This window comes from Ambystoma mexicanum, chromosome 11, assembly GCF_040938575.1.
Source record: "Ambystoma mexicanum isolate Mex_15411 chromosome 11, UKY_AmexF1_1, whole genome shotgun sequence".
NCBI classification, from domain to species: domain Eukaryota; kingdom Metazoa; phylum Chordata; class Amphibia; order Caudata; family Ambystomatidae; genus Ambystoma; species Ambystoma mexicanum.
Genome location: NC_090934.1, coordinates 206,732,999 through 206,757,732, shown reverse-complemented (window position 1 = coordinate 206,757,732; position 24,734 = coordinate 206,732,999). Strand labels below are relative to the sequence as shown.

The window sequence follows — 24,734 nt, the reverse complement described above, 5'->3', positions numbered from 1 at the left end:
TGATTTGAAATAAAAATGGCATTTAATGAGGAACGTTATAAATCCTTTGTGTCTTACAGTATATTTTTATTTCCAAAAGATGAGTTATCATACCATCGACGGATGTTATGAAAAATCCATACAAAGAAATAAATGTACATCTTAATAAAATCACCCAGCTTCTAATGATTTTACACTTGATACAATACAATATTTCTTACTTTTAGCCATATTGCAAGATTTCTGAAATGCAGCTAAAAAGGCATAAAATGAGGTTTTAATAAGCTGTCCATCATTTAAAATTGGCAGTGTGGTGCAGAGTGGCGCAATCTCTGCAGTCTGAGCGGGCTGCGTGGGGAGTAGCAAATTTACTGTTGCAGGCGGCGTTTTAAATTCCTGAGTGCAGTCCATCGCAAGGATCGCTGTGAGCAAGCGCGTGTGTTCTATCATATGACAAGTGGAATCTGAACTGTGAGTGCAACACTGGACACCTTTGCATGCAGTCAGCATCTGCTCTGTTCTTCATACCCAGCCTTTCCTGGAATACGATTCACTAAAGCTGCTGGGTGGGGCTTTCTTGGAACAAATTTGTATTATATTGAAGACAGCGGGGAAATTCCCTTCGATCCATAACCCAGGGCAAACTACTTGGAGAAAGTGGTGGAAAATAAAATATACCATCTCAGGAGTGAAGATGGAACTACGCTAGAGACCTGGTTTAGGACCACTCCGATATGGGATGGGTATTTAAACTCATTCTTTGCTAGCTAAGAAAGGTCTGAGGGGGAGGCCCACTGTAAAAAGTATACTTATCTTGAGAGACTACCTACAATCTCGGATGCTATTTTGATAATAAAGGTACAGGATTACGAGGGAAACTCACCAAGCACCACTGCTGCTAATTAACCTCCATTTCATCCCTACAAGGACACACCTGGATATACTTATGCATGAGATTGACAATGTATTAATAGCTTGGGTCAATTACTTATCCTGATGGTCCTGTTATCTTGGCTGTGCATTTTAACTGTAAATGTGTGGCAATCGATGGTGGTTAGGATGAGCTTTATAATAACAGAAGTGTTGCCCCCTTTACCCACTTGTCAGGTAGAGATAACTGCAGGAGGATTTGGTCCAAAATTTCTTTCTACATGGTTCTTTCTCAAAACCAATGTACTTTTTGAGGGGTCTCTTGTGGAAGTTCCAACATGGTCACATGCTTGTTTAGCTTCCACTATCGATTATATCATTTTAAAGAAGTTTGGGGCCGAAGAGGTGCTTGACCTAAAGATAGCCAAATCAAGCTTAAGTGATCATGCAATGTTACAGTTAGCTCCGAGTCGTATGGGCCCCCCGGAAGCTGCTGAGTTTATGAAAAGTGGCCGTTGGTGGTCTCGTGCCAGGGGAGTAGGGCTGCTCAATACAGTACCAACTCGAACCAAGTCAATATTGACTTGTTCAAAAGGCGGGGCAATGTAACCAAAGATGATAAAAGACATTCCCAGAAGAATTTCCAAATTTGTTACATAGGGTGAGAAGACCAAAGAGGGCCATTTTAGCGGCTCAGCAAAATATCTTCTTACATGAGAAATGTAATAACTGACAGATTCAAAATAAAAAATGTCAGAAGAGGAAAGAACTTAGAAAGGTGATAAAATCTCCTGTTAAGACCTGCCAAGAAAAGGAAAAAGTTGGTGAAACAATGCAGAAATTCGTGTAGATTACATCAACACCAAAAATATATTGTGAAAAATCAAGATATCTTCAGCAGAATTTTCACCCAGGACACACATTTGGTGGACACTGAACAATATAAGCAACAATCAGTGCCATGCCCAATCTTCTGGAGTGTTGGAGGTGGTGTGGGTAGACTATTTTACAAGAAAATATAAGGCAGAGTGTAGTCCTGAGAAAACCATGTGCACTACCATCACCAGTTCGTTAGCCTGGTCCCCTTCTTTCAATCGATTAGACATTGAGCTAATTATCAATACATTAAACTAATAGCTTCTGGCCCCGACAGGGTGATGAACAGTATTGTTAAGAAGCACCCTGTACTCTTGGCTGACTTTCTTTACCATCTGTTTACCCATATAGTGAGGGATGACATCTGCCCGACCTCTTGGACCTCCTCGCTCCTGTCCCAATTTTCAAAAGGGGTATCCTTCTAGCTACCACCCTATCTCACTGATAGACACAACATCAAAAATCTTTGCAACTTTATTGCTTAGGGGATTAACGGAGTGGGCCAATCTCCTTAGCCCACTGCAAACAGGTTTTAGGAGAGGTAGCGGCACGGTAGTGAGTGGATTGGCTCCGACTGCCCATTTGTCTGATATTGGGTCTGTCTCGGGCCGGTCACTATGTGGCAACTATAGATCTATCCTCAGCTTTTAATAATGCCAACATCTGCATGTCATGGTCCAAATTGTCTGGATGGGGGATAGATCCCGATTTACTCTGCTTGATCCAACTGCTATATTCCAATAACTCCACCAAGGTTAGATTAAATAAACTGGGTGAAATATGGAGAAATATCTACCTGAATAGGAGTACGCCCAGGGTGCGTGTGCTAGCCCCCACTCTATTCAATTCATATTTAGCCAATCGTTGGGCTAGTAGCAGGGGGTGGGGGTGTATGTTCCCATGTGGTCAGGTCTGAAAGTGAGTTGCATTGATTATGCTGATAATCTAATCCTAATAGATTATACACGGGCGGGATTAAAGCGGTAGTTTTGTAGGTGTGGAGAAGTGTTTGAGTGCAAATCACTTGCAGATGGACTACAAAATCTTATCTAATGGTCAGTACAACCACCAAAAAACAAAACAACTTGGAAACTAAATAATACTCAATTCAGAGAGTAGAATCAATTTGTTATCTTGGCTTTAAAATATCAGTCTAAAAACACAGAACATCTTAGTTCATGAATGGAGGAAAAGATGTGTTCATGCACTTCTTTACTGAAAGTTATAAAAAGTAAATTGTTCGCTTAGTGATCAATTACATTTATTGAATTCTACAGAGCCAAAGTGTCAACTATTATTCTGTTTGGATGTGAATTGTGGAATATTAGCAACAGGAAATGATTTGATGTCTACAATTCTGAAATGAGCTCTGGGACCTCCGATCTCAGTTCCAATCAGTGTCCTCAGATTGCAAGATTGCAACTGGGATCGATTTCCTGGTGGCCACAGTATGTCAGGAGGAGTCTCTCTATACCGAGTAATTTGGAGCATGCAGGTACATTTTCTCTTGGGTTGTATAGGATGGCATTATGTTGAAAAAAATCTAATCCCCATCTAAAAAGATTAAAAAGGTGTTGCGATATGAGGGAGGCGGTTGATCTGAGTGGTTCAGAGCCTGATGGCATTTTGAAAAAGAAAATTGCAATAGAAGGATGGATTCGCAAGAACTGGGTAGATTGAACGTTTACTCTGGTAAGGAACTCTCATTTCTTCCTTCAATCGATTTAAGAGCATATCTATCGAAATTTCCATCAGCAATATTTAGGTATTGGTATCAAGTTTAGATTGCAATGCCTTCCTACGTTGGAGATCATCAGCTCTAAACTGGGCATGACTAGTGAATTTGCGAATTTACAGAATGTGTGGCCTGGGCTGTGCTGAGACTTTGTTCCATCTTGTGATGCGCTGCCCGTTCTTGGATCTGAGAATTCAAAGTCTGGGTTGATTTGTCCACTCAAATTTCCAGATTCCAACCCATAACCTATGGTGCAGGCTCATGACTACCACTCGGGTTTCACTCATTGCTGTGGTTAGGATTTTAATGGTAATCTTTGCAGGACTAAGGTATCGGAACAAGGCATAATGGATCTTGTTGGTATAGGGGATATTCAGATGGAGGAGTCTGTCATTATGCAAGTAGTACATGTACTACAGATTTGAATTGAGGCTGATTCATCCAAACGTTTATTGTTTTGATGTATATTTCATTTTATAACGTATATGATGCATTTGTATGTATAAAACATTCCTGTTTTTCTTTGATGTGTATATGTACTTTTTGTGCTAGAAAATTGGACAAATTAACGTCAGATGCGAGCAGAGGCATTGTTGCAATACTGCATACATTTGAACCCAGGACCTACCACTGTACTGTAGGAGCTTGTTTTAATCAGGAGGCAAAGTAAGGATTTCAGCAATGACAGTCAACGTTTGGTTTGTGCCACATTTCCCATTTTTTTGCGGCACATTTTTGAAAGCCTTGCAACTATATCCGAGGCTATCTAAATAATATTAAAAATGACAAAATGCATTCACTAAGGATGGCCACTGCTTACCTGCCAAAGGAGGAAGTCACTCAAACGAACTTCTCCAGATGTGCGGATCAAGAGGTCTGGATCAGGAGAGTTTCTGGTGTAAAGACACTTATCCAGCAGCACCTCAGATACATCACTGAAACAGAATGAAAAGGTGAGTCTATCTTTGCTAATACTTTGGAGAGGGATTGAGAACCAACAGCGTTCACTCATGCACCAGAGATGGTATATAGTGGGTCAGGGACTCGATCTAAGAAGGCATTTGACAGGGAAGAACAGCTGCCATACTTCCAAGAAAGCTAGTGTTGGGCAATGTGGCACATTAAATTGAAGTCAAGGAATAGGGCACTAGCTCACAACCCTTCTTATTTTTTTCAATAGGGGCTGAGGCAACTCTAGAGCTTTCACTGATGCCACTCTACTTCAGAAATCTCATGACAATTAATAGGTTTTGAAGTTTTATTGGCACAGAAAGGGGTATCTTGAGAATCAGTTGGGACTGTCCGACTATGGGGGCCCCTACCATTCACCTCAACCTCTTCTTGAACTCCCACCACTCTAGCCCAGGCTTCTCAAATGCCAGTAAATCGATCACCACATAACCCCCTGCTGTCTTGATCTACACCTTTTCCTTAAAGTCGCTATTGGGGAGAATGTTAATTTCTGTGCTAATTCCCTTCAACCTTAGAGACCCCAAACTCTTTTGCTGGACTTGGGGTTTGTGATTTATTTCCTCCTGAATGGGACCTTTTTCTCACTCTCCCATGTATTTTTAGGATTTTTGTGTTTTACGGAGACTGACAAACTTCATAGGCATCTGGTTTTTACATGGTGACACAGCACCTAAGGTGCAGTGCCACTAAAAGACCCCTTGGACATTAAGATAATGTTTAATTACATTTTCTTGGGTGAACTATCGTTCCCAAGAACAGTAAGATGATCCCTGTCTTACTAACCTTTTCCTTTGTGGAGCAGCACACACCACCCTATGTGGAGTGCTGGGGCTATTCCACTGCTCGTGACATTTTTTGTTACACTTACATACTTTAAATGGCTGGTGGCAGTCGTTTATTTTTTACTTCCAGTGTGCATTTTTACCGCAGGCTGAATCCCCAGCTGCAGTACAGCACCCATGGGAGACAATTTTCCCAAAATGGCCCGGTCTTTTTTTGCCATTTTCTGTTTGTTAGTTCCTTCTTGGCTTTTACTCTGTTGAAGCAGGTTCGAGTCCTTTGTGTGTTTTGCCTTTGGCGGACTTAAATCCTGAAGCCCACCCAGGCTCCAGTGTGTCTGGAAAGGCAGGAAGTGAGGGAGGATCCCGAAACCTCCCTGTCCTTTGTCTCTAGGTGTGCCTGAGCGAATCTAGTCCAGATTGGCTGGCTGGCTGTCCTCAAAGGACAGCCACTCCGCTGTGTGATTGACAGTGTAGGCTGTGAATGAATGGGAAATCGCATAAAAAGCGAGGTTTTTGGACTAGAGGCAGAGTCGACCACTGCAGAGGAACATCTGAAGCAGAAGACGTGGAGAGACGCCAGCAGCACACTCCTGGACTGCAAAGTGCCGGGTGAACCCCTGCAGCTGTGCTGACCCTGTTCTTAAAATCGACTGGGAAGACCTGCACGGGACAACTTCCTCCCTTCGGCTGGTGGGACCAACTAGCCTCAAGACAAGCTTCCATCTGACGCAACCCCTGACTTACTGTGCCTCACCAGAGCTGCAGAAGCCCAATTCCAGGGGTCCTGTGACCATTGACGAGTGCACGGTGTTGCAAAGTCTTAATTCAGCCAAATCTTTGTGGGCATCCAGAGGACCCTGTAGAAACAGGAAACCTTGATCCAGAGTACCCTCACCAGAGTCCAGGACCGAAGGAGCAAGCCACTTCCAACCAGAGCTTTTCATTCTTCATTGGTGCTGAGAAAAAGGGGCCAAAACACTGAAGTGCCACTGAAACAAAGGAAATCCATTGCTGGGGAGTCCCTCTCCCGAGTACTGCTGCAGGAGTCTGCCAGACATCTTCCCTTTCGTCACCACGACCAAGGTCCAGGAACAAGGGTCTGCCAAGCTGTAGCCAGGAGGAATACAGCTGGAACGTTTTTCGACTCACAGGTACTGTGGGGCTTGGGGTATTCACCTTTTAGCCAAAGGTTGTGCGAAGTGTTTTTTGGAGTTGATCTCAACTCACCTGCACTGGCCTAACAACCTGTGCTCTCTACAATGTAGCTCACTTGAGTTACAGCGATTTCTTCTGAACTTACTAAGTTTGTCAAGACTTTATCGAAGAAGAAGTGCATCAGAACTATTGAGTTTGTCTATTGACTTTGGCTATCCTGGCTCCCTAAAGGCACTCCTCTGAACCTATTGGCTTTGGTCGTACTTGTTCCCTCATAGGTTATAAATGAGGACACCATCATTGCTGGGATAAAAGTTTACTTGCCTCCCTTTGGGAGATTATAATTGTTTTACAAACGTTGAAAGTATGTTCTAAATCTTATTGTAATCTTTCCTTCTTTAAAGAACTCTAACTGAATTGGTAACCAAAATAAGTGCAATACTGACCTTTACTGAAGTCACTCTGTGTGCTGGAACATGTGTTAACATATAAAAGTCTTTCCAACTTTCATTGTCTTTTAAAAACGGAATCCTAATTTTGATTGAATGTTACTAGTAGATAACTTTTTAAAGAATGCATATTTAAACCATGTGTGTATTATAAATGAATATGTATATATAACTTCAAGTGTCTACTTACCGATTTCAATTGAACAGCTCCCATTATCCCTCTTAATATAAGCCTACCAACTTGTATAGTACAGGCCTATATTAAAAAGGTGGGTTACCTTTTAGCATAATGCCGCAGATAGACCCGGGCAGAAGCGCAGCGGCTATATCTCGATGCTGAAAAAGCCTTTGATTCAGTGTCGTGGGGTTACCCGCTAGCTGTTCTGGAGGCATGTGGGATGGGCCCTAATTTTATCAGATACGTGAAATTGCCATACACGGAACCCAGCGCTAGAGTGCTAACTAAGCATACCATCTCCGAATTGTTCCTACTGGGAAGAGGCACCAGGCAGGGATGCCCATTCTCGCCTATACTATTCGCACTCACCATAGAGCCAATGGCAATCGCGGTTAGACTAAGGCACGCAGATAGGGGAATAAAGATGAAAGGTTCCACCCAATTAATCTCCCTATATGCGGATGATACCCGGTTGTATGCCCGTGAGCCAGAGATGAACATTGCACCCATTATGGCGGAGATATAAGAATTTGCAGTGTACTCTGGGTACAAGGTAAACCAGGCCAAATCCGAAATATTCCCACTGACACCAACAACCAAGTGCCCAGACACGATACAAGGTCTCAAGTGTTCAGAGCAAAATATTAGCTATCTGGGGATACTTTTTTCCAGAGAGAGGCTTACATTATACTCCGATAACCATGAAAGTGCATTGCAATCACTAAATATTAAACTACAGTTGTGGGGACGCCTTCCAGTCTCGCTATATGGCAGAGTTGCAATTCTTAAAATGATTATTTTGCCCAAGTTATTGTACTTTTACATCCCAATATGGCCGGGACGGCCCTTCTTTGCCAGGCTCCGATCTATGGTGGTGACCACCTTGTGGAATGGGAAGACAGCAAGGAAATGAAAAAATGACTGAACCATACTCCTCGGGCGGCTTAGCGGCACCCGACTTTGAACTCTACTACTATGTTGCCCAAGCACAATTTGCAAAATATTGGTATGGGGACTCCAATGGCCCACCCCACGCATAGAGAAATACACAACACACCCCACAAACATACAGTCTGTAATTTTCGATCCACAGTACAAAGATACATGCAAATACAACCCGGTGAGCTGCACGGTGAGTGCATGGGAAGCAATATACAAAAGACTGCAATTGGAAACTCCCTATAACCCAGAGGTGTCCTTATGGAATTATCCGGGTATACCCCCAACACATGATAGTAGATTGTATACGAATTGTTCGTATTACAACTGTTCGAATGACAATTGACCGAATTATGAAGGTCAATTGTAACAGATATGCGGGGGGAAACCCCCACCCAACCCAAACCCATATTATATTTATATATAATATACAATTGAATATATATAGTCAATTGTGAAAAGGTCAATTGTGACCCTTTAAATTCGGTCAATTGTTCATTCGAACAATTGTAAACAAACAATTTGGGTAATACCCGATAGTAGACTGCAGGAAACCTGGGACCCAAATAACTAAATGAAACTAGGAGGCATGTTTATTAATGGGAAATTTGCTACCCTAAATGAATTGGTGCGGGCCCTGGGCGGGGGACCACTGAAGACACTCCAATACTATCGTATTAGATCAGCCTTTGCAAAGAGGTGGCCGCTCTTCCCTGATGAACCCCCTATACATCCATGTGCTCAGTTGGTCACGGCTAGAGATGGCCTGGGGATATCTAAATTACATGCCCACGCCCCCACAGTAAACCAGGTGAAAGAAAAATGGGAAAGATCTACAGACCCCCATTGATGGAAGGATATGGAATAGGTACTGCTCGCTTACTAAAAATGTGTATGAATGCTGGCCCGCACCTAATTCAATTTAAGATTTTAAACAGACTAAATTATACACCTGCTAAAATAGCTAAATTCCCAGCGAACAGCTCGGACGAATGCCCCAAATGCAGGGCTCCCAAAGCCGGAGCATTCCACATGTACTGAGAATGTCCGGTGGTGGCGGGATTCTGGAGGGATGTGGCAGTGATGCTGGAGGAGATTACGCAGATTCCACCTGACTTGACTCCTCAAAAATACCCGTTTGGGGACATTGGCAAATGCTCTGAAAAAATTAAAAAAGACTGTTTAACATCTAATGTGCGGTGGCCAAGAAATGCATCTTACAGACTTGGAAAATCGCTGGTCTGCCGAACATGAATAACTTCCTTCGGGAATTGACATATGTTAACGAATCGGAAGAACAATTTGTCCTGACCAGCCTGTTACAAGTAGACCCAAAGATATATGTGGCCCCTTCAGAATGTATTTATGCGACATGATGTCCGGCGATGACGAGTCTCTGTAATCTTTAATGTCTTAATGATTTATATAGCATACTATTGTGGATTATTTGAAATGTAATGTGGTAAGTGCTGTGTATCTTTTGTGACCACTAATACGTTTTTTTTTTGTTTTTTTTTTAAAAAGGTGGGTTACCTAATAACAAGCAAATACGTCTTGTGTAGTCCCACACCAGTTGGATTGCACTAATTCTTACCCAACAGTTGCCTAAAAGCTGTGGTCTTTTCCATTTACCTCTAGGACTTTAAGGTACCTCAAGGTTTTCCTGTTTTTTTTCTGGCTCTTCCCTTCTGAAGGCCGACACCAGATTCTACTCACTGGTCTCCTGATTTGCACCACTCCATTACTTACCCCTTTGACCTGCCCTCTCGCCCCACATTTTTCCCCTTAGCTAAACTGTTGCTACCACTGCTCATCTCTCCATCCCTTCTCCCTATAGTTTGCTCCCTGCTTTCCCCCTCTCCCTCTTGCTCCAATCCCTCCGTACCACTCCAGCCTCTCGTGCTTTTCGTACCACTACTCCCATCCCTGCCCCCCCATCTTTCCTGCTCAACACTCGTCACCCGCCACTACACCCATCTCTTCACTTTGCCCCCTCCTAATGCTTCCTCGCCTGCTCTCACAACGTTCGCTCCAACCTTCCTGCAGTCAGTCACACACAAACTCCATTGGTATTGCACTCGCATCAAACGCCTTCACTTGCTCACAGCATGCCTACAGTCTCAGAACTCTGCTCCACCTTACACTCCGTCCTCGCTGGTCCCTTGGTCCGCCTACTATGCTCCAGACCTCCCCTTAACACCTTTCATCCGCTTCTGAACTGGCTGGGCTTTTATAGCCTAGATCACCCCATATTCTGGAGTTCCTCAAGGCTCCCATTGGTCCTCTATATCACATGCTACCCTTGGCGAAGGTATCCATCCCTCTGGAAGTCGGGACTTCCCCTGGAAAGCTTTGAAGCGTGTTTGCCCCGCCGCCCCCTTTTCAGTCCCTCTGTATGGTGGCAGCCATTTGCCCAGGCTGCTCGTTTTCCTTATGGAACTCTTCCAGCTTTGGTGAGTTTTTATTCCAACTGGGTTTGGGAAGGATTTCCAAGTGCCCCGGTTCTCCTGCAGTCTCTTTCCATGTAAACGCCTGTTTGGTTTTCCTCCCATCCCCTTGAGGCCCATTTGGGGTTGGGTACTGGCTGTTTCCTTCCTTTTAGGAAGGGAAAATTCTCACTCCAGTCACAATTCCATTTCTCGGGTTCCAGTGCGGGTTTTCCTTGTTGCATTCTGGGAGTTGTAGTTCTTCTAAAAGATTAAAATAATAGACCTGGCCAAGGACGAGGTTTGCAGGCCTTTCGATAGGGAGAGTTTTGCCAATTTCCTTACGTATGTTCCAAGCACTGAGGTCCTTACCTCGCCCTGGTGTAGGACCGGCTCTGCCTCTACCCAGACAGGCCACTTACCCCAGATTAAGAGGGATTCCTGTACTCCTCTGACAAAGTCATAACGCTGACCTGGTACACTGTATAGGCTAATCTTCTCTTGGCACAAAGCATGTCGGTTGATAAAGGGGGTAATAAAGAATCCGTGCCTTTATACTAAAACGATCCCAGGAAGTGGCCAGGTGGGAAGAATGAGCATGGGGTCGACAGGTGGAGTAGGAATATCATCAGGTTTTTACAGAGCTCTCCATTCCACATGCCCTCGTGCTTGGAAGTGCAGTAACAATAGGTTCGATTGTTACACAATTTAATGGCACTCAATTGTATTGACCTTTAAGGTGAACACTATATCGACTGTGCAGGCTGGATCTGTGGCTGCAGAAGAAGCAATCACTCAACTTGCTGAGATTCCTTACCAACACTTCCACAGTGAATAGCCATTCTTCAAACCACGCATGCGAATTGTCATACTGTGTCCTGGGTTAGACCATCATAAAGGAACCTTTTGTCAAACCCCACATGTTTGCACCGTACCCCCAATCAGCCTTTAAATCCGCAGCCGTAGCCTTCCGCAGGCCCAGATCGTTCCTCCTTTCCACATGCTTACAACTAACAACCCCAACCAATTTATCGGTACTCTGAACACTTGTATGTTTGTGCGTAAAGCGATTTTATTCCTGAACACATGCCTCCATCGCACAAGACAGCTGTGGTGGTAGAGTAATAGATAACCATGCCTGCATGTAGTGAATGTGCTATGCATTTTGTCCTCATGAACACCCAGACGCTATATGCCGCCTGCAGTAGGCTTTTGTGGAACTTTTGAAGACCGACTATCCTTGACGTTTTGATAATGTAGATATACTTTGTATACCAAGCCTGCAAAGTAGCTGCCAAATTGCTTCTTGCCTAATCCTGGCTAGACTACATAGCCCCAAATTAAGCCTTTTCCCTCCCAGAAAGGAGCTTGCTTGGGACTAGACATTAGGAGACACTGTTCTAGCAGTTATGTTTTCTGAATCCGATAAAGGCCAATGCACACGTTCTCTCAAGGATAGTGTTCCCAGAGCAATTTATTGTGGGGTACAGATGAGTCCAAAGGGAGTGTCCAGGGTTGCGTCTCTACAGGCAAACCTTCTCTGGCCTGGCATATAGTATGTAGGCATTTGAGAAAGGAAGACGCGTCTTAATCCCAGTGAATTGAGTTGGCAGTAACTTGCTGGCCAATGTTGCTTTTATCTTCACTGCCTGCAGTAACGGTAAGTGTGCTTCTATTGACTAATAAGTGATTAAAGGTTCATGATTCTCACAGGGCACATTTCCACCTTCACTCCCAGCTAGTTGCCAATATGGACAGACTTCATGCGAAGGGCTGATTGTGGAACACACACGTGTCCAGATGATTTGGCACTATGTTTGCATGAATATATTTAAGCGCTACAGTGCACCACCCATACAAACACAAAACAATCCAATCAGTAACCCTCAGAATTGGTGCACTTTTTCATAAAGGATATTTCGACAAAGAACTTTAAAAAACGTGCACCCTCATCACTGAACAGGCGGCAGCAGGCTATATTTTGGTAGCAGAGTAACCATCGAGCAGGCCTCTGATGCCCATTACTGAGATCATCTGGCAGTAGTGATCAGATGGTCCAGCTGTTTGGAAAATTCCCACTGAGCTTAAGTGGGACATGTGGGGTTGCATTACCATGGTGGTGTTGCCACACTAATCTGACACCACCCCTTAAACAGTGGGACCAAATTCCAATTTGTCATTGTGGATCTAGTAGTGCTGGGAAGCAACCCGCTCATTTCTTTTGCCCAGGATTGCATGGATTTTCCTGGAGTCACTGCTGTGGGATCTCTCAGACTAGTGACATAACAGGGTCCATGGCCTAACTAGGCCAGTCACTTTTTTTCTGTGTGGTTTATTACATGTTTTAACAATGATTCTCTCACAGCTTTAACCAACGAGGTTTTGATCAATATTTGTGGTTACATCAATTTTGCCATCCTTTGTACTTCCAAAGCAAAGTCTTCATTCCCATTTAATCTCCCCAATTAAAAGTAATAGGAAACGAGGCCGATCTTCCTTCGTAGCCCTGCTATGTGAGGATTCAAAATTTAGAAGTGCTTTCGTATCCATCTTTTTTTTAATGAAAAATGGTGTAATCAAGTTACTGTTGTATTGAGAGATAATTATGCATAACAGTAACAGAAAATGGGAACTCTTAATACACAAGATACATTAAATGGAATCCACTCAACTAATTCTACAACAATCAAATCAATGAACACGTTAGATAGAAAGTGCATTAATGCAAAATCTAAGACTCCCAGGGTGTGTATAGCTCTGTTAAATAAGCTTTCTCTCTCGTCCTTTTAGCGCCACGTGCTTTGTATACGCCGCAATCTAGTGGTTATTATACGCGGTTTACTTCCAAAGTAAAAGAGTTTAAAGGGGTATGTCCCTGTAACACTTACCCTGTCCTACATGTACCCTAATGCCTCATGTGTCGACATCCTCAGATCGTTTCTTTTTCTGATGCGAGCAAAGGAACCAGTGAGAGTATGTACTTCAAGTCCAATGAGGGGAGGGGAGGTAAACGCATGTGACTCAGTCTAAACAGATGCAATCCATACTACTGGTGCACATCATCCTTTAGGATGGGGAAGCGCCTGCGTGGGTCCGCCCACCCCTCCGATAATTGAAAGAAAGAAGAAATAAGAAGCAATAGTCTTTCTGTGGATTGAATCCTTTAAATTCACATCCTTAGCATAGCTCAGGTTTCCAGTGACCATGCAGTAAAAAGGCCAAGCAGTCCTGTGTTTTCCCCTTTGTATTATGGGTCTTGCAAGTTTCCCTTTGCATTTGAAATATGGGAAGGCTGCAAATCCCAGAATTCCAAGCTAAAACTGAGACCAGAGGCCTTCTCACGCACGGCCATAGGAAACGTGAGTGATCTGCCTTTGCATAGACTAGCGAGCAGGGACGTCATTTCACCGAAATACCAGGGGTAGTGGAAGCAACATCACATAACGCTTCACCTCTGATTAAATCACAGGAAGCGATGGAACACGACGTTTCAAACCTTGACAAAAGAGGAAGTGACATCACATAGCATTGTTCCTACGTACACCATGAAAAATATGGTTACGATATCACTGTAATGTGATATACATTTCATACAAGAATTGATCAGCATATGTATCATTAATATGTGTGCATAGGCCCATATTACCAAATTACTGTGAATGCAAGAATACGTCCAAGGCCAAATGATAATGTGTTATTATATAGCGCTTACACGCTTAATATAGAAAAAACATACATACAATATCACCCAACCTGTGTTGGTACTTATTTACAACCTCAGAGGGATGAAAGGAGTTGGCCTTGCCGGGATTCGAACCGCAACAAGCGCTCAACCCACTGAGCTATCTTACCGGCCATAGCCATCTTACCAGCTATAGTAAAATGACCAATTACATGTCTGAATGTTCTCAAAGTCAGAAAGCAAATTACACTCTGTAGTGGATACCATTAAACTGGTAACCATGTTAACAGCTGGCCAGTTCATTTGCAGGTCTGGTGCAAAGTTGGCATGTCAAGCCAGTGTGGATCTACTTTTCAGGCTTCAGAGGGTGGCCTCACACCGCATCCCGTACTCTGGGCACTCATTACCTCATACATGCAAACTAACATCCTGAGCAGCATGCCAAGCAAATGGGAAAGGTAGACACATTAAAACAAGGAATTCATTGTGGCACAATTAAAGCAAGGGCCGCTTTATGTGCTATGGTCAAACATTTCTACACTGTAAACAAGCTTTTAGGCACAAGGATTTTTCTCAAGTGACTGAGGACACCGGGATGGAATGTCTTGTGATGATCACAGAGACAATAGCAGAAAAAACATACTAAAACTGCAACTTTCAAAAAGCAAAATACATCGTCCGAAATGGATGCTCTTTCTACTCTAAATGCTTTTTGGAAGTTTGTGTCTGCATTGTGAATTTGAGGTGTTTTAAGAACAGACCAAATCAGTGACTCACCCCCTGAAGTATACCTGAAATAAACCTGCGAGTCTAGCAATTATTGTACATAATTCCAGAAAGAAATTAGTTATTCCTATTCTTTCTTATTTAGGGTCACGGCTCAAAGTGGCACACTTGTGGAACTGCGTGTTTTTTTCTTTTTTTGAGGCCTGTCCAAGAAAGCCAGCCACTCCAGAAACCAAGAGCCACATGGTGCTGGCTCAAGACCTGGCAACCCCTAAATGACGTCCCTGCTAGCAAGTAGTATCTGAAGCTGGTGGTGGGAGAGCTAGCTAAAGTTCAGTGCTTTAAGTGGGGCAAGACATTGAGAGGGGGGCCCTCATTTTGGGGCATTGCTTGTCTGATGGGCGTGGCCTAAAACTTGAAGGTGTGGCCTAATGAGCATGTACAAATTAACAGGGGTGGTCTCGTCTACATAACTAAGTGCATACTGCAACACTGCTGGCACAACCAAAACGTGTGGTCCTGGGCAAATCATTTAATTGCACTTCGTATCTGCAGCACTTAAAGTCCTGGTCTAGTAAATGGTGACAAAGTGCGATATAATGCTACAATATACAACAGTGTAGCCCCACAGCATACAGTAGCGCCTCCTCCACGGATTATTTTGCGAGTCCCCTCTTGTGAATGCAGAAATTACAAGAACCAGAATGCAAAGTTAAGGAATCATAGAATCCAGTAGTGGCTCGTCATTTCATACCTGAAATGGGACAGGTTGCGGTTTTGATAGCTGCTTGCTCATAGCTTCTAATCTCCGTCATCTGTAGCACATACACCTTTGCAACTGCTCCACACATCTGGGGCTTGTCCATTCCAGCGACATTAACGTTCCTTGTGGCTTCTACACTCAAACAGTAACTCAAAGCACAAGATCTGCTACATACACAATCCTTGTGATGTCTAATCAGTGTTTGCATCTAAACTTGGGTATGTAAATTGTTCCTATGGCTGCTGATCTGTGCCCGGTATCTATGCCACAGCCCATATAATCTCCTTGTGGCTACAAACATGTCCTGTCCCTATACTAGAATAGAATAGAATACCATTTACGCAGACTGCTAACGCTACACTTACGTGACACTTTGGGCAGGTGAACAGGGGTAAGGGAACTTCTAGCACTTTGCCATGTACCAGTGTCCGTGAGTGGCGACTGAAACTAAAGGGGGAACTGGCAATCAGATTCTAGGATCACCAATTTTCCTTGCTTCGGTTGGGGCCCAACATATGTCCATTACCCAGAAGTACTGTCTTCCTAGGTCACAATGTGTTAATGGGTGCAGTTTTAGTTTTTTTTTCCTGGTCATGGTCTTCCACCCGGTGTCCTTTATGCTTGTTTGATGCCACTGTCCTTGTTCAGTGAAATAAGAAAACTAATAAGACATTTCAGACCTATGTCCATTTATGCAGCCTGAGCATCATGCCCCTAAACTGCACACAAGTTCACGGGCCCTGATCTCAGCCAGGATATACATTCATATTCCTAAATGTATACGCAAACTAGTTTTACTGTTCGCATGCATTTAATGGATTTTCTTCCCTGCGTTGCTGCACATTGCTTCATTGAATCGAAAATGAGGGTACTGTGTTTAGAAAATGCTTCTCAGGCAAGCAGAAGTCAAAGGCCGAATTGCACGCGTATACACACAACGATAAACAAGTCATACTAGTTTGAAAGTAGTAGTTTGTAAATATGCAACCAGTGTCAAGATTGTGAGCAATGTAAGCAGCGTCCTAATGACCCATGGCGAGTTCAGTTTCCAGGTGACTTGGATTTTACAAAGGTAGTTAGTATGTCATCACCAACCTGGTGTGCATGTGACCTGCTGCACCAGGTCATTTGCAAAAGGAAAGATGTGATGGCTGGGAGGTTATGGCCTTTCCCCCTGAAGTGAAGGCTTTCAGAAGGTAATGTCTCCCACCAGGAGTTAATGGGTCAAACATTAACACCCTTTTGTCTCCCCTCCTGTTGTGCCCGTTAGTGCACGGCTAAAACGGAATTCTTACTTTCTTCCTTACCCTGTAAAAGGCACAACAGGGAGTGGAGACAAAGTGTTGTTAATGAAGGGGACGCTGTGCGTTTCCTGAGCTGTGACTAACAAGCACCTGCCAGCCACAGCTTCGCACAAACTAGTTTGAGCGAATCTGTGACTGCCCTGCACTTCTGTCAGTCACAGCTGCCTGACCTGATGAAGGCGGGCTCATGTCCCGTCGCGGCTGTGGCGTGACAATGACCCGCTGTGAAGTGGTGGGACGGGGGCCCTGGCACAACCTCACTTTCCGGAGACTGCCAGAGGCCGGCCCCGGCACACTTAAAGCACTGGTTAAGTACATCCTGTCCCACCCTTGCGAGTCTGATCGCGCTGGTTTGCCCACACAATAACACCATGTGATGCTTGGAGTGACCTCAAGTAGCTGCTTTGCAAATTGCACCCAGAAGGAACATTTGCAACAAAGCTAAAGTTGCCCTGGGTCCACTTGTGTTAGCTTTCGGAGTGAAGGCAAGGTGTTTGTCTGCTTGCGTATAGCACAGTTGAATGCTGAATACAATCCACCTTGCCAGGGTAGATTTGTTGACTGGATGAGCCTCCATATACGGTTATGCTACGATTCCAAATTTAGAAGCGCTTTCTTATCCACCGATTTGTTTAATTAAAAAGGCTGAGATCAAGGTACTATTGTACTGCGAGAATCAACTCACTTTGGTTTGTTACATTAGGTTGATACCTTTGATGATCTTCCAGTTTCTTTTCATAATGGATGGAAGTTCTTTCGGTTGGTTGGCTGCTTTAGTAGATAGCATGATCACAAATGGGATTATGAGGTGGTCACTCCAGAATATCTGTATTGGTGGTGCAGTGGTGATAAGGTTTTTGTTGGCAAAGATTGCATGAAGCGTGTGTCCTGCAGTAGGTGTTGCTCCTTTTTTACATTTATATAGCGCACAGACAGGCCAGGGGCATTGTGGTGCTGTTACTTGCAGCAAACTTAATTACATTATGCATAAGGTACAACATTGGAACACAAATGTAGTACATGTTATACATAAAACTAGCATAGTTAACATATCCATGGACGTCATGACGGGGGTATGGTGATCAGATGAATAAGGTGGTTTTCAAGGTTTTGCGGAAGGCGGTGAGTGAAGGTTCAGCTCGCAGGGCAGTGGGGAGGGCATTCCAGTGCAGGGCAGCTAGGTAGGGGATGCTGGCACCACCTGCTCTTGCTCTTTTTACCATGGGTATGGTGAGTAGGTTGGCATAGGGGGTCCTAGTTGGTCTTGAGGATGAGACAGGGTGAGTCTTTTGTGATAGGTATGCTGGTGTGGCGAGGTGAATGCATTTGTGGGTGAGGGTCAGGGCTTTGAAGATGATCCTCTGTTTTATGGGGAGCCAGTGGGAGGCTCTTCTGGCAGTAGAGATGTGATCTCTTTTAGAAATGCCTTTAACTATTTGTTATGTTATGTTACTTTGCATTTATATAGCGCCTTATGTACCATTGGTATGGTCTGAAGGCGCTGGTAGGTTGAACGCCTTTGGGAACCGAAGTTCAGGTCAGTAGAGGGAGTAGAGAGAGTCGAAGGTGCGTGTGAGCACCGGATGTGTGTGCAGCTGGTGTGGCATTTGTGTAATAGCTGCTTCATAGCGGTAGGTGTGGTGGTTGAGAGATCAGGGGTATGTGTTCGTTCTGGCAGGATTTATCCAGACCGAATGTGGCTGTGTTAGGCCCGAGGAGAACGCCTGGCTGGGGGTGTGTGACCAGCAGTGTTTACTTAGAGTGATGGAGTATGCACCAGATGTTAGTATGAGAACAGTTATACCGAATGGTGTCATAGTATCTGTGTTCTAGGTGAATGGTGGTGTAAAGAAGAGAGTAAGCGTGGTGATGTGATATGATGGGTTACATGCTCTTTCAGACGTTCCATGCACTCCAAAACGTTCCATGTATGTCACGCAATTCTATGCACTCCAGTCCACCCAACGCACTCCAATCCGCCGTCCTGTTTCATTATCCAAATTGCTCGACTAGTGATTTTTGAGAATTTGCGTTTTCTTCTTCAAACCAGATGTTAAAGACCCCAAGGATTATCAGGTGTTCATGTTCTATGGCTAGATTTGGTGATTGCTTATCCCAGATACTCAGAGAGGCTTAAGTTTCCAACTATAGTGGTCAATAAGAACACACTTCGATTACAATATCCTGGATAGTGGGAAAAAGGCCTAGGTTTCAAAATATAGCAGTCAGAGAAAATACACCTAGATTTGAATGCCCTGGAGAGTGAGAAGGGAGTAGTTAACTCCATTTCTCCAGCGTTGGTATCTTTCATCGATTCACATGCTGTGAATATTCCCAGTCAGGCTGGGAATCCCTGGTTACTTATATATTTATTCCTTTCCTAAGTAAAAACCTTTTACACCTTGAGTATCCTACCCATATCGTTGTGGGTGCTTTTGGTCCCTACCAATAGGATGTCGAGTGTATAGCTGCGCCACAGCAGCTTCCCCTCAGTTTTTAACCACTTTTGCTGGAGGATTAGCAAGTACAGAGGGTGTTTGCAAGGCTGGAGGGAGCATGTGAATCTATGAAAGATACCAATGCTGGAGAAATGGAGTTACAGGTAAGAAACACTCCCTTCTCCAACATTGGATCTTTCATAGCTTCACATGCTGCAAATAGATTTTATAGCAGTCTACATTACATGAGGAGAAAAACACGCAAACAGATCAGTACCCCTGCATTTTATGCCTGTGCAAGAAGTATAACCCTGGAAGCTGCAGGGCTTACTTTACTGGAAAAGCTATTGAAGGATTGCTCGTCCCATTTGCGTCTCCTCCGTGTGCTGCTGCTGTAGGCAGTAGTGCCTTGTGAAGGTGTGGGGCACTGCCCACATTGCTGCCTGGAAAATGTCTGATAGGGACTGCAGACTAGACAGCTGCCGAGGTTGCTGCAGCTCTTGTGGAATGTGCCCTGGCTGTTGTCTGCAGTGGCCTGTTGGCCTTTGCGTGGCATAAGGAGATAGATTATATCCACCTTGTGATACCCTGCTTCGTGATAGCTTTCCCTCTGATTGAGGGTCCGAAAGAGATTAAGAGCCGTCTTGCTGCTTGGAAGGATTTTGTCCGGTCCAGGTAACATTTCAACGCCTTTTTGATGTCCAGGGAGTGCAATGTTCTCTCAGCTGGGGTGCTGGGGTTTTGGAAGAAGGCAGGCAACGTGATAGTTGTGTTTTTTGTGGAACTCAGACAGCACCTTTGGAATAAGGGGGGGGATTGGTGGAGAGGATCACCTTGTCGCTTGCAAACCTGAAGTATGGAGGGTCCACCACTAATGCTTGTAGCTCTGAGACCCGTCTAGAGGACATAATAGCGACCAGGAAAACAAGCATCCAAGTCACAAACTTGATGTGTGCTGAAGAGAGGCTCAAATGGGGGCTTCATGAGGCCGGCTAGGACCAGGTTTAGGCTCCATACCAGTGGTATTGTTTTCCTTAGGGAGAAAGGAGCGGAAGAGACCCTTCAGAACATGTTTAAGCAGTCTGTCGCTGTAGAGGAGTGGTCTCCCTCTCTTTCTGGGGAACCTGGAGATTGCTGCCAGGTATACCTTTATGGAGGAGATAGCAAGACCTTCTTTCACTAGCTTGAGCAGGTATGCAAGAACCAGTTGCAGTTGCATAGCTAGTGGTTGCAGGTTGGGCTGTTGCGAACACCATGTGCAAAACCTTTTCCACTTTTGATTGTACGAGCTGTTAGTGGAAGGAGCCCCAGCTGCCGCCAGTATGCGTTGGCATTCCTGCGGGATGCCTAGGTGGCCGAATTTGGAGTGATCAGGTGCCACGCTGTTAGCTTCAGGGAGTGTGGGTCGTGATGCAGGATTGCACCGTTCTGTGACAGGAGATCGGCAGGGCTCCCAGATGGATTGGGTTATCCACCAATAGCTGGAGGAGGTCCGAGAACAAAGTTTGTCTGGGCCAGTATGGTGCCACTAGGATTATTTTGCAAGGGTATCTCCGGATCCTTTTTGGAAGGTACCACGTATGCAAAGACGTTGGTCCAAGGGAATGAGAATGCGCCCCCCCCTGCTAGCTTGGGTGCAGCAGCCTGATTGAGAATCTTTGGCACCATTTATTGTGGCGAAAAGGTCCAGCGGAGGCTGGCCCCATACTGTGATGATTTTGTTGATTTGTCTGCTGTGAAGCTGCCATTCGAGGGATTGCGTTGTGTCCCTGCTGAGGCTGTCCGCACGCTGGTTGTGTATCCCCGGCAGGTGGAAAGCTTGCAGAGTGATGTTCTGAATGGCCCAGTGCCAGATGGTTGAGCTTCCCGAGTATTAGGCAAGATTGTATGCAGTACCCTTTGGGGGCACTACAATAACCTTGACCTCCTGGCAATAGGGACCCAAACTTTGGTAGAAGTCTGAACTACACAGGTTGGTAGTGCGGTCGAGCAGCCCGGCTTATCTCAAGAGGGGTCAATGTGAGCAGTAAGGTTGTGACAGTTTCACAGTAGCAGTTATCCAAATAAACACATACACTCAGTTTCTTGATAAAACAATTATTAATTTATTTCAGTCAGTTGTAAAGCCTTCTTCAGAAGGAGGTAATATATGTAACAATTACAGTACACTTCAAAACACACTCAGTTTCTCGAAATTAGACGATACCCATTGGGCATGGCACACAGACACTTCCTAGACCCTCAGGTGACATAAATAGCTAGGACACTATGTACATTGATTTATCACTAGTAAATTAATAGCAATACTGAGTTTGGTGCAAAAGATAGAATAGAGGAATGAAACAAAGGTTAACAAATAATTCACAAACAGGCAATTACTTTAGAAAACCTTCCAATGGCAAATAAGTTTAACTCTTTCCTGGTGGAAAGGTCAAAGCACAAAGTCAGAGGTAAAGAGGAGGTCTCTCAGGGAGCCAGGACAGCCAATGTTAATTGCACAATGTCAAGGAGAGCCGAATTTTCTCTTTTGCAGGTAGGTAAAAAGTCTTGCAATGTTTTTAGAAATGTTTGTAGAAAATAAAAACACTTGAATGGCCACAAGATGGGAGGCTTGTGAGGGGCAAAGTTTCAACAACTCTGCACGGTAACCAAGACAGATCTCAACTGAGAGAAAGCAAGGCTACACAACAAGAGGTAAGTTCTCTTCGACTTTACCGTACCTTCAATTAGAAGATATGATTCCAGCTGGCTTATGTTCCTGAACAGCTCTGCAGATCCTGTTGATCCTGAGCCTCAGTCGTGGGGACAAGAGGGAGGACGTCTGGGGACTCCTGCTCTGCAATGGGAAGGTCAGCGGCAGCAATGGGCAAACTTCAATTCAGTGGATCTGCAGTGTTGCAGCTCCATCGCGTTCGCCAGCAAATAGCAAAACTGCGTTTCTTGGATACTACTTCAGACTTTCCTTGCTTCTGGGGTCCAGCACTCTGTTGAGGTGGCTCAGGTTTGGTCAGTCCTGCATCAAGGAAGTAGCTCGGGTCGGACTTGAAAGCAACGCACACAATCTGGTGTTCCTCTCCCTGGCTCTTCAGTTCCAGCAGTATCAGCAGTGGAAATAAAACCAGCTTCGAGAGGATGTCCAGACAGGCTTACTTTGGAGTGGATTGGTCCTACCAACTCAAAAGGAGAAGTCATCCTTGCAGGGTTTCTCTAGTCGAGGCAAATTCGGAGCTTCAGCAGGGCTTCACTGGGCAAACCAACGGTCCAGGAGTTGCAGCAGGCGTCTCTTCCAGGTTCTTCTTCGGATTCCTTCATCCAGTGGTCGCCTCTGCCATCCAAACCGAAAAGCCTTGCCTTTTATGCAGGTTTCTCCCTTTCATCCCAGTCTAGCTGTCAATCACACAGCAAAGTGCATTCCTGTAACCAAGGGGATTAAGCACAGGGAGTGTCGGGCACGTCCCTCACTTCCTGCCCCGGCCAGACATACTGGAGCCAGAGGCAGGTTGCAGCGCAGAGTAAATCTCAAGAAGGACCTCCCTGACAAGAAATGGCAAAAAAAGAAGACCGGGCCATTTTGACAAAATTGGCACCCATGGGTGCCTTACCGTGGCTGCTAACGCAGCCCGCTGTAAAAGGATACAATGGTAGTAACATGTAAACCAATGCCACCAGCCATGAATTGTAGGAAGGGTAACATAAAAATGTTACATGAGAAACTAGATAAAGGGGATACCAAGTAACCCCTCCAGCACCCAATGGTAAGATAGTGTGCGCTGGGTTTGAAAAGTTACAAAATGAAAGTAAAGTCAATTTCACTTCACTGCTCTTGGAAGAACAAGTTACTTACCAACTGGTAACGTTCTTTCGACTGGATGGTCCTCCAACGTATTCCACATCTTGGACATTACATGTCAAAGATGTGGAATACGTTGGAGGACACAATCCATTCAAAACAATAATTTCAATAAGAGAAGGTATTTAAACCTTTGGGAAATCTAAGAGGCTTCCCTGTGCCACTTCACTGAAGGTGCTGTGTGTCACAATGTAAATATGCCACCTATGGAGTTTGTCAGACTCCAAAGTCAGAAGGAACACAGAATAAATCACATTAAAATGGTAGGAGAGATAAAAAGTCCTAAAGTCCAGCAAAAAGGGCTGGTGGGTCTCTAAGGTAGAAGGGAATTAACACATTTCTGAGAATTCTCCCTAACAGACCGGGAGCTTGACCTGGTTCCTGCCCGTTTGCGGAGGTAGAACATTGCAGTGGTAATGTCCGTGAGGATCCACACTACTGCATTTTGAATCAGTGGAAGGAAGGATTTTAGGGCTCAATGGACTGCTCGCAGCTCTAGGATATTGATGTGTACGGACGATTCAGCTGGAGTCCATAAGCCTTGGATTTTGTGTTATCCCAGGTGGCCTCCCAGCCAGCCAAGGAGACATCGGTCACCAGCGTGAAGTGGTGGGTTGGTTTGAGTAGTGGCATCCCTTTTGAGGTTTTGCACATTGTCCACCATTTCAGTGAACCGTAGAGTGCAGGTGTGATGGTGATTTAGTCTCCCCCAGGAGACTTGGGTTTGGGACCATCTGGCTGCTAGGAACTGTTGTGTCGGTCAGATGCGCAGTCTGCATGGGGTATTAATGGGTATGCAAGACTGCACAGTTCCGAGCAGCGACATGTATTTGCGACCTGGGAGTTGTTTGTTTGGGGTGAATGAGCATGACAGAGACATCAACCTGTGCACTCTGTCGGCCAAGGATTTGACCAGGCTTTGTGCCATGGAGAAAATGTGCACCCAGGAATACCAAGCTTTTGGATGGTGTTACGCAGGATTTGGTGTAGTGGATTATAAATCCTAACTGTTGGAGTAGAGTCTCCATCTGAGCCAGTGAGGTTTATGTTCCTTGGTGTGTTGAGCCCTGACCAACCAATCGTCTAGATATGGATAGACGTGGTGGCCTTGATTTCTGAGGAAAGCTGCCACTGGAGCTCGGCATTTGGTCAAAGTCCTGGGGGCTGATTGGAGGCCGAAAGGGAAGACTCTGAAGTGGTAATGCTTCTCCCTGACCTTGAACCTGAGGTACTGCCGGTGCCTGCGGTGCATTGGAATGTGAAAGTAGGCATCTTAAGTATAATGCCGCTAGATGTTTGTGAGGCTGAATCGCCTTTATGAAGTATTGTAGCGCAACCTTTTTGAATTTTTGTCGCTTGATGCTTTGGTTTCATTTCCTCAAGTCCAGAATGGGACACCACTATCCGTCCACCTTTTTCTAATACAAACTACCTTGAGTATACTCCTATTCCCACCAAGTGTGGGGGAACCCTTTCTATAGCTCCTTTGGATAACATTTGATGCACCTATTGAAGTATCAGTTGATGCGGATGTGACCCAGTTACGGGAGGTGTGGGTTTCTGTTTGCGCTTGAATTCTAACAGATGGCCGAGTTGGATGACATCTAGCA

At 44.7% G+C, this 24,734-nt stretch overlaps 1 protein-coding gene across 3 annotated transcripts in view; it reads right to left on the bottom strand.

Annotated features, from left to right (window-relative positions):
• DHDDS (dehydrodolichyl diphosphate synthase subunit) overlaps positions 1 to 24,734 on the bottom strand; it is a 330,055-nt gene that overhangs the window by 55,145 nt on the left and 250,176 nt on the right. For all 3 annotated transcript variants that reach the window (XM_069622858.1, XM_069622859.1, XM_069622857.1), the window contains exon 7: positions 4,281 to 4,395. In XM_069622858.1, the coding sequence (XP_069478959.1) occupies positions 4,281 to 4,395 (115 nt within the window). The remainder of the gene's footprint in view (positions 1 to 4,280; positions 4,396 to 24,734) is intronic.